This window comes from Hemisphaericaspora subhashii (genome assembly GCF_019202705.1).
Source record: "Hemisphaericaspora subhashii strain CBS 10753 chromosome Unknown scaffold19, whole genome shotgun sequence".
Taxonomy (NCBI): Eukaryota; Fungi; Ascomycota; class Pichiomycetes; order Serinales; family Debaryomycetaceae; genus Hemisphaericaspora; species Hemisphaericaspora subhashii.
Window position 1 is genome coordinate 49,563 of NW_026057433.1, and position 12,787 is coordinate 62,349.

The 12,787-nt window shown below is 34.6% G+C and overlaps 4 protein-coding genes across 4 annotated transcripts; 2 read left to right on the top strand and 2 right to left on the bottom strand. All coding sequences in view use genetic code 12, as the record gives it.

Annotated features, from left to right (window-relative positions):
* Positions 1-3,492: 3,492 nt before the first annotated feature.
* On the top strand, positions 3,493-3,840 carry J8A68_005414 (antibiotic biosynthesis monooxygenase family protein; the record flags this gene model as incomplete). The annotated part of the gene is made up of 1 exon (XM_049409478.1): positions 3,493-3,840. One exon carries the CDS (start codon positions 3,493-3,495, stop codon positions 3,838-3,840), a length of 348 nt encoding a protein of 115 aa, XP_049261275.1.
* Positions 3,841-4,777: 937 nt separating this feature from the next.
* On the top strand, positions 4,778-7,618 carry J8A68_005415 (glutamine amidotransferase subunit; the record flags this gene model as incomplete). The annotated part of the gene is made up of 1 exon (XM_049409479.1): positions 4,778-7,618. The coding sequence occupies one exon, from the start codon at positions 4,778-4,780 to the stop codon at positions 7,616-7,618; it is 2,841 nt and encodes a 946-aa protein (XP_049261276.1).
* A 398-nt stretch (positions 7,619-8,016) lies between these two features.
* Positions 8,017-9,234, bottom strand: J8A68_005416 (uncharacterized protein; the record flags this gene model as incomplete). The annotated part of the gene is made up of 1 exon (XM_049409480.1): positions 8,017-9,234. One exon carries the CDS (start codon positions 9,232-9,234, stop codon positions 8,017-8,019), a length of 1,218 nt encoding a protein of 405 aa, XP_049261277.1.
* Positions 9,235-10,503: 1,269 nt separating this feature from the next.
* SIP5 (Sip5p) lies at positions 10,504-12,060 on the bottom strand (the record flags this gene model as incomplete). The annotated part of the gene is made up of 1 exon (XM_049409481.1): positions 10,504-12,060. The coding sequence occupies one exon, from the start codon at positions 12,058-12,060 to the stop codon at positions 10,504-10,506; it is 1,557 nt and encodes a 518-aa protein (XP_049261278.1).
* Between the last annotated feature and the right edge of the window lie 727 nt (positions 12,061-12,787).

Sequence of the window (12,787 nt, forward strand, 5' to 3'; positions counted from 1 at the left end):
GGAAGGGATATTTATCGTGTGACAACTTTTCTTTACTAAATGAATTAACAATTCCGAATCACTATAGAAGAGATTGGCAATTTCTTTTTTTTGTTTGCGTGTTTGCCGGTTAGAAAATAAATTATTATCAATGCGCACACTACCCACGTGGGTGTTCCAACTCCTTCCTTAGCTTTAACTATCTTAGCCTGGACGGTATATAAGCCACCAAATACAATAGAAATTTAAATATTTTTCTTTGATATTTTGAGCAAAGTACACTATGGGCCCACGAGGGCCTGTCTCTATCACATTAGAGAGAGAAGCATGGATAGAGATTACTTCCCATACGGAAAGAAAAGGAGATGAGTTATTAAATCTCAATTTTTTTTTAAATAATTTTTTTAATGTTTAAATTTTTTTACTTGGCATGTTACTAGCCACTCGTAAAATAATAATTTAGATTTTTTGGCATTGGAGCACTTACATTTGACAGGTACCCCTGCTTCCAGAGACAGACTCTGGAATAGTTTATATTTGCAATCGCTATGATAGATATAAAATGGTAGCAGACTTGCCTATCAAAAAAAAATTGTTAGATAATAAATTAGAATCTATTGATGTAATTCATTTACTCGTGTGACAATAGCATATTGAATATTTTTGTACTCCGCTAATTCCATTGTCTTCGTAAAATTTTGTTATGATCACACGACCATAAAATTTTTTATAATATAAAACAAAATTGAACAATCCCTTTCAAATTTCTCAGCCTAATTGTTTGTAAGCATTCCACCCTTCTACTTGTGAAGAAAAAGCCACTGGCCTTATGCTAAATCTAATTATTGTATTTCTCCAGATTAAATTAGTGAAGATAGAAAGGGAGCACGTTGTTCGTCATGTAATTAGATTCCATATTTTGTTTTGTGACAGAACCTAGCCAGATAATCCTGATAAACTATTCTTTAATCTTGTTATTACCTTTTAGCTCAGCTAAAATGATAATGATAAGTAAGAGTATGACAAGTTTATCCAAGGGGTAGTCAGTCATGGTTATTTCAGTTCCAATTTCAACCTCCACGAACTTTTTAATTCACCACTCTTGAATCACTTCTTGGCAGATTATAATTGAACCAACTAAAAAATATTATTATTCCAATTCGGGACACAATCCAATTATTGCCAAAAAAAAATGGATCACAATAAGAGCCGATCCTTGGAGTTTTATCGTGTGACCTTTCATAGCAGAAACTGACACAATTATTGCCGCTTGCCGTGTGATCTTTCGCCTCTGATTCGCTCGTGTGACCTTAACTACAAATCATTAAATGTGATAGAGAGAAGCCTCAAATAAATATTCCGCCTTGCTTTCCGTTTTGGTAAATTAATAAATCTCTAACATGAATAGCGGAAAATTCTCCGAATAATATTTTGCAAGATGTTGTTCTTAACATTTGTTTTTTTCATTTGAAGAGGAGAAACTTTATTAACTTTATTTGCCAGCTATGAATTTTTATTAATTAACTTTATTTGCCAACTAAACCAATTACTCTATATCCAAATTATGATTATTCAGAATTGTTATTGATGCTTGGCGAATCTTTAAAAGCAAACGGATTCGCCCCCTTTTTAAATATTGTTTTGTTTAGAAAATATACGCTTTTATTTTTAATTATCTTACTGTAATCTATTAGATTTTAGTATTCTTACTTTAGTTTATATAAGAGTTTCCTATACAGCTCATAACTGAAGATTTATCCTTAAACTAGCTGAGACTAGTAGGATTGTTAAAAGGAAGGCCAAGAACAATGTTTCGCAATTTGTGGTGAAAGGTGCGTCGGTATTCTGTTTTCCTAGTCAACTTGATTTCCCCTGGTAAAATTTTTCGTTTTCAAACTGAAAAAGGATCAGCAAACTATTACAAAAAGTTTAAGCAGATTTATTGAATTATCTCCGGTGAATATCCTTCTACGCGTGGTGAATGGGAAAGCCGACCTCTCTCAAAATGAGATTATCATCCAGAGTAGCCAGTTAAAGAGCATATGGCAAGGGATTGACCTGACATTCTAAGCTCCGAAGGATCCCTATTCCTTGCTTTATTTCAATTCACAACAACAATTCAAGTACCAATACCACCAATGGAAATAAGATGATACCATCTTCATCATCCATGTCTACTTATCCGTGCAACCACAACAAATGTCTATAACCAAATCATCGAATCTAAATGTGTGTGGCTATTACTATGTCAAGAGTGGCGTTTTCAGAATTCCCATGCTAATCCTTAGAATCTCACGTTAGGTGGATTTTCTCGTTGATTTAACTAGCTCTTGCACTCAGAAATCCCTACCCATTCTAAGTCCAGGAGTCGTGGTTAAAGGGTCGGAAGAAATCTAAGCATGTTATGGTGTTTCACCTCAGACAACTCTAATATTTCTTTTCTATTCCTCACAATGGAGCTACGTTGTGTTTTGTATGACAGTTTCCAGAGTTCTACCACTCAAAGCGACGAAAATTGAACGATCTCTTCTCTAGTATTTAAAAGCAGCTCAGGAACGTCCTTGCAGTTATAGCTACAAATGTTTGAACTTTTGTTTGCTGCATCTCCCATTCCTTGAACCAGTTATGAAGTGGGCAAACCCTTAGATGATCACATATGCTCACCCCCGTCACTCAGGCGCACGGGCTTGAAACTTGCCTTCTTTTGATGAAAACATGTACTCTAGTTACTAAACATTCCATCGAGTAGTCCAATTGCTTCAGAGGTCATCTTTTCTTTACTAGTAATGTAAGTTCGCTATTAACCCTCGCTCGGTTCTCCTTTTCTTGTTATTTATTATTTCTGTGATTCATTGGTTCCACTTTGGGCTGTGTAACTAAAGTCTAGGAATATAGGGTTTTGGTATTTTGTATAGATCTTGACGGTTTTCAACTAATAATTTACTTTTTATTCCTGTTTATCTACCTTGACTATATTCTTTTGACTGACGGTAAGGTACAATGCTGCCGGGAATGGATTTGTAGACAGGTTAGAAAACTTCAGGTCATCTTGATTGAATGCTGATATGCAATATGTCTGTAATGCCGTGTATTTCCTGTGCCCATTGGGATTGTAAAGCTCATTATTAGTTTTATTTTAATATTCGGAAACTATATGATTTGGCATAACAATTTGCAAATTCATCTTTTTATTGGGTTGCAAAAAAAAACTCATGGCCCACCTGTCAATTACGTCATAAGCGAAAAATAGATTGCAGGGAGTCAAAATCAATTTATGGGGAAATGTTACATTCGCTTCAAATGAAAGTTTTTTTCTTCCAATGGAACATATTGCTTACAAATAAACCTGTTGTATGACGGGTCAAAATGTCTATTTTTAAAAAGAGGGGTGAAGTTGTCTCATCCCCTTTCAGGGGTTTGTTGGCTTATAAATACCCTGAACGTAATTCAATTCAATAATTTCATCTTTCTTACATCTTATTTTTTTTCACCAGCATAATTACTCTATAAACCATGTCTTCTGTTAAAACTCCAGAAACACCATACTATATGGTCTCATTAAAATATAAATTAAACCCAGGTGTTGAAGGTGAATACCAATCTTTAAACAAGGAATTAGAAGAAATGTCCGATAAACAACCTGGATTCTTGGGTATGGAAGAAGTCACTGACACCAAAGATAATACCACAATTAATTTAAGTTATTGGAAAGATGAAGATAGTATTGTTAATTGGAAACATAATTCTAAACATTTGCAAGCTCAAGAAAAGGCAAGAACTGATTTTTATAGTCATTATGAGTTTAGGATTGCTAAAGTTGAAAGAGATTATGAATTTACTAGTCATAAAGCTAGTCACTGAGATTATTATGTTTCGTTTCTAATTTATGAAGGGGTGTCATTTTAATGGTGACACCTCAATTGGTTCCAAATGTTTGAGAATCTATCTAAAAGAATTGCTTAAAATTTTATAGTTTAGTTTAGCTTTAAGCTGTGCTTCTAAGTTTATATCATCCATACCCCAATAAATTATGTTCAAATCGCTAGTTAGGTTAATATTCCTTTATGGGATCAAATTCTTTGTTCTCTAGTTTATGGCTTATCGGAAACACTTTGTCCCTCCTTACGATATGATAATTGCTGGATCAGTTTCACTCGGCGTTGTTTTGGAAAAACTTGCTCTTACGATAAACTCTTCAGGATTGTAGCTAACTATCTTTTTCTTACTTGGGTGTCTCGTTTTGAGTTGCCCTGTGAGTCCGTACATACTTAATTAAAAATGAATGCCGTTGGAGAGAAAATTGGTAATTACATAGAAATTTGCAAAAGTATGGTTATCGTCAAAAATATCACGAAAATCATACAAAATTTAAACCATCGGCATACGATTACCCGCCATTCACCTCAAACAAGATCCGCTTAGACAATGGTCCATACTTTGTCAGTTCTCATTCATTAAAGATTCTGTAACTGCTGATATTTTGCAAACATTTCATTGGCTCGAGCTGGAGATTACTTATTTTTTGCAACTTGGTTGGCACACGCATTTGACACTCTCATTTCACGTGATGTGATGTGGGATTTTTTATATGCAGGATATTCGAAGTTTGAGTTTAAAAATTGTGGTCCATCAAATGATGATAAACAGCAAACCCAATTTCATTTTGTCAAAATTTTACAACTAAACAATTCCTGTTTAAACAGGTTCATAATAAACTTACCTGTACATAAGAGAGAAAACATTCTACAAAAGACCTTTTGGAGAGTAGGCAAGTAATTCACTCCCGAAACAAAAGACAATGAGAAATCAGTTTACTAAAAAAGTCATTCATGAAGCGGAATGTGTAATACCACATACCAGGGGCACACTACCTATCAACACCACTGCATCCAATGACAACCTAGTGTATTCGCCAAGAGCTGGGTCGCCAATGAGAATTGCTTCACCTAATGGAAATGGCAAACAAAGCCCTTCTCCAAAAATTTCAAATATGCATTTACATGTTGAAAGTGATATAGATTCAGTCATTTCATCAAATCAAGCTGATAATACTCTTTCATCAGAATATTCAACTGGCGAATTTGATTCTACTAAATTAATACATAAATGGACTCACACACTTTCAATTCTTTGCTGTGTTGCATCTCCAAGTCGCAAACTTCTATTTTGTGGGACTCAAGATGGAAAGATTCTAATATATGACTTGTTAACCTACAGTTTGAAGAAAGAAATCCTAAGCTGTGGGCAACATCAATCTGCATCTTTATTGACTATAGCATTAAGTAAGGATGAAAATCATTTATTTGTAGCTGGGTCAGATTCATTAGTGAAAGTTTACGATTTATCAAACGATGAATTCCATTGTACTCATATCATTTATACATTAGTTGACATTGGAGATATCTTTTCTATTGCGTGGTGTGACGAATTGTCGACATTATTTATCGGGGCTCAGAACGCTTCTATATCGTGGTGTAAATTATCCTTGACTTCCAATTCCCATCCTCATACAAAATCATCTTCAAACTCAAATATTGAAAGATTGCCGCATTTCAGGTATGATAAGTTTTTTGACTCAAAGGGCCCAGGCGGTTCACAGAATACATTACAAACAAAGCATGAGCTATATAGAAGAAGTTCCAAGAACGAAACTTCTCCAAGACCTATTAAATTAACCGAAGTTAGAAATGAAGATACGATTCGATTCGCACATAACGGTTATGTCTACTGTATGGAGATAACCAAGGCATCAATTGGTGATTTCACAGAAAGAAAAGTATTAATCTCATGTGGAGGAGATGGGGTTATAAATATCTGGGCTCTTGAAAGTGAGTCATTAACTAAACTTACATCTTTACAAAACGATGAATCAATTTCATCAATGACTATACATCAGTCATTATTATATGTTGGAATGGGAAATGGGAATGTTAATGTCTGGGATTTGACTACATTGCAATTAATCAGGTCCTTTCAATTTGGTGAACTCTTGCCAGGAAAAAACAATATTCGTGACCAATCCTTTCATGAGGTGCTTAGTTTACAAATATCAGGGGATTCTTTATTTAAGGCATGTTCAAATGCAGGTTTGATCAAAATTACTATGAAATCGAATAATGTTGTGGCTCAAGACAGTGTATTAATGAGTGTAAAGGAAGAAGATGGAATCATTAATACAATTAAGACCTTCAAAATTGACGGAAGGTCATATTTACTTTCTGGTGGGAATAAATCACTTTGTTTCTGGGACATTACTGTTGAACGAGATTTATCAAAGGATGAAGATTCGCTTATCGATGATGTATCAGACAAATTCTCAAATAATAAATTACTTTCAAGTTTGAAGAAGTATATCTCATATAAAACAATCAGTAAGAAACCAGAATTATATCTCGAAGATAGTCGACACTGTGCTCAATTCTTATCCAAATTATTATTGGACTTAGGTGCATACCAAGCAAAATTATTACCCGTTGAAAATGCCAATCCGATAGTGTTTGCAGTATTCAGAAAGAATGATAATTCAAGCACCGAGAAGAAGAGATTGTTATGGTATGCTCATTATGATGTCGTTGATGCCACTGATCATGAAGTCAACGATTGGGAAACGGAACCATTCATAATGACAGCCAGAGATGGGAACTTATATGCACGTGGTGTTAGCGACAATAAAGGACCTACTCTAGCTTCCATCTATGCAGTGGCTGAACTTTATCACATGCAGGAATTAAGTTGTGATGTCGTGTTTATAGTTGAGGGAGAGGAAGAATGTGGATCAATTGGGTTCCAGCAGGTTATAAATGAACATAAGCTGTTGATTGGTGATATTGATTGGATCATGTTATCTAATTCATATTGGTTAGATGATAATACACCCTGTTTGAACTACGGATTAAGAGGAGTTATTAATGCTTCGGTTGTGATTAGATCTGATAAACCAGATCGTCATTCAGGAGTGGATGGTGGTGTATCTCGTGAACCAGTTATGGATTTGATGCATGTGTTAGGACAATTAATGGATCCTGCCACTAATAGAATCCAATTGGCTAATTTTTATGACGATATATTACCCATGACAAAAGAAGAACTGAAATTATATGAAAATCTTCAAACTTATATCGATACTGATATTTGTACCTTAATGAAGAAATGGAGGGAGCCTTCTTTGACAATTCATAAAATCCAAGTATCGGGTCCAAATAACAATACGGTTATTCCACAATCTGTAGAAGCAACAATTTCAATTCGTATCGTCCCAAACCAAGATCTTGCTACAATCAAAACCAAATTAATCGAGAAATTGACAGAAACTTTCAACCAATTAAGGTCGGAAAATCACCTCTCAGTTAATATTTTCCACGAAGCAGAACCTTGGTTGGGAGATAATAAGAATAAGGTATATTCCATGCTTTATGAGAAGGTAAAAACTCATTGGAATCAAGAGCCGTTGTTCATAAGAGAAGGTGGATCGATTCCATCGGTTAGATTCTTGGAGAAATGTTTTGATGCTCCTGCTGCACAAGTACCTTGTGGACAATCGAGTGACAATGCTCATTTGAATGATGAGAAGTTGAGAATCATCAATTTGTATAAGTTGAGATCGATCTTGACTGATACATTCAAAGAATTGGGGAATTAAGAGAATAGACATATTGCATTCTTTTTAGCATGACCTTTATTGTTTATTTATATAACATTATTTAGCGAACTATTAATTTATAAAACATAGAATTGACAATCACATTGGCACATTAGGCATCTCTTATCCAGCGTCCCACTGGTGATACACATTGGATGTGTCCTTGACCGTTGCATTGTTACTCTCATATTCTTGCCCTCCGTTTTTTCCATTGTGATTGGTCGCAATGCGTTGTCAGCTAAACTTTGTTTTGCAACCAAAGTTTATTCGTCCTATTCACATCCATAAATTTAAATCTATTAAAAAATACAAACAACAAACTAAACTAAACTAAACCAATTAACAAGCTAGCTAACTAATAAATAATAATACTAATACTACTGATAAATCTACAACATTTATATAGTTACAAATGGAACTTCTTTTTTCTTCTTATTATGTGAACATCGATTAAGATAACAAAAGCGATTTAATTGCCTCAGTGAAATCAATCTATTGATATCATCAATTGAATGAATACTATCCCTACTATCATCATCATTCTCATCTTCATGAATTTCATCCAAATCGGCAAAATTTACAAAATGGTAATCTCGTTCATACCAAATCCATGAATAATTTCTATATTTTCTAGTGTAAAAACCATCATGCGAACTTTGTTCAGACATGGAAGAATTATCGGTGGTAGAAGGTGAAGGTAATGATCTTTGGTTAGTTTCACGGGATTCATTTAATCGTGATATGATGGTTAATACATCTAGACAGTGAATTTTATTTTCGTGGATCAATTTCATATGATGGTAGCTTCTATCATCAGATTTACTGGTGACTGGGAAGTTTGTAAATATCGTTGATTTTGAATTTGGAATACAACAGAATTCAGCTAAATTCATCAATTCGGGATCAAAACAGAATATAGTATCAAACTGTTCTTCAAATTCACGAAAATTAAACTTCTTGGAGTCATTATCCATAAATACCACCGAAGTTTGTGGAATATGGAAATAATTTAAAACAATCAAGATTTCATTGATTTGCTTCTTCTTGTCGTTCAAAATTATCATTATTTTTCGATTCGATTTCTTAATACTTTCATGCATCGTCATTATTTGAATATAAAATGGCATAATTATATCCCATATAAAGCAAACATCATGCAAGCTCACATTATTCGGAATTGGAATCACTAATTGAAAAGGCACACTTATACAATCTTGCATTCCTCCATCTATATCTCTTCCATACATTATTTCACAATTACAATCCTTATTCGAGTGAAGGTTCTCCAACTCGCAGGTAGAATAGGGATATACTAAATATTTACGACCTTTTCTGATTTTGAATAATTCAGATAATCCACTTGGGCAGTATTCAATCTTACCGATTATACTCCTACCTGGTACTACTGGTCTTAAGGCTTCTTGATGGAAATCTTGAGTATACGTAATCCCAGTCATTTTAATCTTGATGGTTAATCGTTTTGAATTTTGTTCGGTATCGCTAATATCTTTGGGAAATACGTATATCTGTTTCATTTTATTGGTATGGGGATCATATAGTCGCTTAATGGGTAACAGAGCATTATTTACAGAAATCATTTCCTGTTCCGAATTCATTGTAAAGGGTGGTGCAAAAGATACTTTCGAATAATATCTTGACTGTTTTAAGGGTGTTATTAAAAAATCAGGACAGGGTTGACCTTAAATATATCCCTGCATCGGGATACGACTCGAGAAATAGGTGTAGCCCCTTCAATCTCCCTGCCCCCGTTTTACTAGAAAATTTTTCGAACTACGAGGAAGATAGGAAATATTTTTTAAGCAAAGGGTTCCATTCATGCATGCGTTATGCATGAACAAAATTTAGAGAGCAAGATAGTAAAAAAAAATTGCACAGAAGAATCTTTCTCTTTCGGTTCCCTCTGAAATCTCCTTTCAATCTAGCATTGAAGTACATAACCGAATCTAATAGACCCCTTTGGACCTACGTATCCTTATTTATTTCTTGGAATTAACCTATTTAGGAGCCCCGGATATTGGGTGTTTTGGCGGGTTTAAAATTTAGATTTTAAAGTTTTGGTATTTTTTAGCCGATCGATTGAGAGTGAAAAAATAATTTTGATCCGTTTTGAAACACAACGTAAACATATGTATCAATGTTTCTGACAAGCATGCATACCAATGAAGCCCCGGTCGAGGGAGTCTGGCTCATATCCCTGTGCTTGATTAATTATAAATTTAAGAGAGTAATTCTAATGGGTCTTATATAACTTGTTGAAGTGTTCAAGGGTTTTGAAAAGGAATCGTAGAAACCAAGGAGGTTTTGTGTAATTCAATTATTTATCCCAATTAGGAAGGACTAAAACAACTCCTCAACTTTATCTATTGTCTTGAGGGAAATAGTTTCCAGGTGTCAATTCACGACACAAAATTTGACGACGTGAAGTATTTAGTAGAGACGTTAACTTAGATCATGCCTATTGTTGCTTTAGTGATCCATAAATGTGGCAGCATGTGACATACGTGTGCTTGGTGCATGTCAATTTTTTTTATGTCGCCGTAAGGAGGGCAATCTACAAGGGTCTGATTGGAGGGCTTAATGTATGCTTATAGGTATTCATTTAGAGCCGCATACGATACACATTGTTACACATACTTACACGATTAATAGTACATGTGTACTTGTGACTAACATTGTTTCAAGTGAAAAATCGTGCTATTAGTATAGTATGATTGAAATTAGCATTATTTTTCACTTTCTGGTGAAATCGCCTGGAAGTATAATCACATAATACGTGTATTATTAACTCATATAAAAGAAATCATACTACTACATACACCACCCCTTTCCTAGCAAAAATCATAAATAACCCCATTCCACTCATTCTACGTACTCACTTTTTGTTGTTGTTCTTGATCAAGCTTTTTCTTGGTCTTCTTCTTGTTTTCCTCTTCCACCTGTTTCTTCTTCCTTTCTTCTTCATCAATAATAGACAATCTCAATGCTTCAGCAAGCATGCTCTCTTCAATAGATCGAAGACTAGTTCCACCACCCTGACTCGGGGAGCCAGAAGTATTCGCCCTTCTTCTTCCCGCTGCAAGACGACGATACATGTCGCTATTATCTCCATTACCACTACTATTGTTAATTGTACTATTACTATCCAGAATAAGTAAATTTGAAGCATGGATCGCACTTGCAGCCGCAGCCTTGCGGGCTAATCTATTCCTGGCTGATAATAGATTTGTTTCCCAATCAGGACGAATCATATCAACTGTGATGACACCAGGGGCATTGGCGGCGATTGATCCTCTTCGTTTTCTAGTTTTGGGTCTGGGTGTGACTGGAGGTGAATTATTATTTTTCTTACTTGGAGAAGAGGGGTTGTTATTAGTGGCTGATTCTTCTTCTATATCTTGATCATTTACCACATCTAATGATTTTCGTAATTTGTAATCACCAGGTTTTGTCCCACCAATTCCGGTTCTTATATCTGATGGAGGATCATATGTGATTCCAAAATCTGGCATGGCACAATATGGACAACTTGCAGGCTCGGAGATTAAAGTTTGAGGTAATTCATTCTTATTTGCTTCATTGGATTGCTGTTCATCATGAGGAGGATGAGGATCTAGTCGTTTGATTTGAACAAAGCATTCAGTACAAATGGGTTGTAAACAACATCTAGATACATTTAAATGACTTGGATAATATAAGAAACAAATTGGACATTCAGCAGGTTCACGATATAATCGTAATAATAAATCCCTACTTGGATAATCTTTACTAGTTTTCCTTTCTTCTAAATATCTTTGTTCTTCCAACGCTTGTAAATCTTTAACTCTTTCAATCAAAGCCTTTAATTTTTCTTTACTTTCTTGTCGTTTATAAAAGTTTGCCGATTTATGAATCTTATGATCATCCAAATCATCCTCTTCTTCTTCATCACTAAAACCAGGTTCTAATGCATGTAATGGTAATTGAGACAATATGATACATAATTCATCATCAGTCCAACTTTCATCAAAATCTTGTAATGGAGTGAGAAAAGGTGACATCCGACCATCGATTATCAATTTCCGAACAATATCACAATTATAATCAAGATTTGATTTATAGGTTCCATAAGGGGCCAAATATCCTCCATCAACATTTTCATCATATTTGACAATTAATTGCATATAATGAGTTTCTTGAGCCATTTCTCGTTCTTGATGTCTTTTATATCTTCGTAATTCGGCAGAAGCGGAACGTTTATGGTTGGTGGTTAGATTATAGGAGATTGTATTTCTTCTTTGTTGTTGACGAGCTTGCTGCTGTTGAGGAGGGGATCGGGATGTACTTGATAGGTTAGTGTATGAACCTGATGAAGGTATACCGGATACTGTGGATGACGTAGAACTTGATCTACTTCTTGATTCCTTCGCTGGTACGTTTCCCATCGTTAATGTATTCTGTAATGGATATATAGATTAGATTGCTGGTTTTTTATGGATGTGCCACCGCCCTTATCTATCAAATTGGAAACACCAAAAAAAAAAATGAATTGGTTTTCAAACGACTATCAGGAAATCGTGGGGAGAGGGACAAATGGTAATTGGTCGTATCTGTGAGATAATAAAAGCAGGCAGTACTTCTCTATCAATAATAGTAAAGGTTTAACTAAGGTCTTCTTCTTCCTCTTTATAGAAATCAAATGAAATTTCTATTTGAAAAAGATATGAAAAAGGTTTAAGGTGAAATAGGAATGGTGGTAGTGGTGTGTGAATAATTATTAATCTTTAATTTTCTCCTATTTTTTTTTGTTGCTGTTTGGGTGCCAAATGATGAAACTCTTTGCCTCTTTTAGGAANTTTAATTTTCTCCTATTTTTTTTTGTTGCTGTTTGGGTGCCAAATGATGAAACTCTTTGCCTCTTTTAGGAATTGTAATTGAAATAAATTTTTACGCTAAAATTTCGCACTTAGCAAATTTCGGATTTCAATGTCGAGTTTCCGGGGAGAGAGGACTTACAACCAATTAGAGAATAGATAGTTAATAATCACTTAAAGGACCGAGTAGAGAGAAGCAATCACCATTTTATAAACTAATGAGAAAGTTGCGAATTATAGAAGAATGGAAAACAATCGTNTAAAGGACCGAGTAGAGAGAAGCAATCACCATTTTATA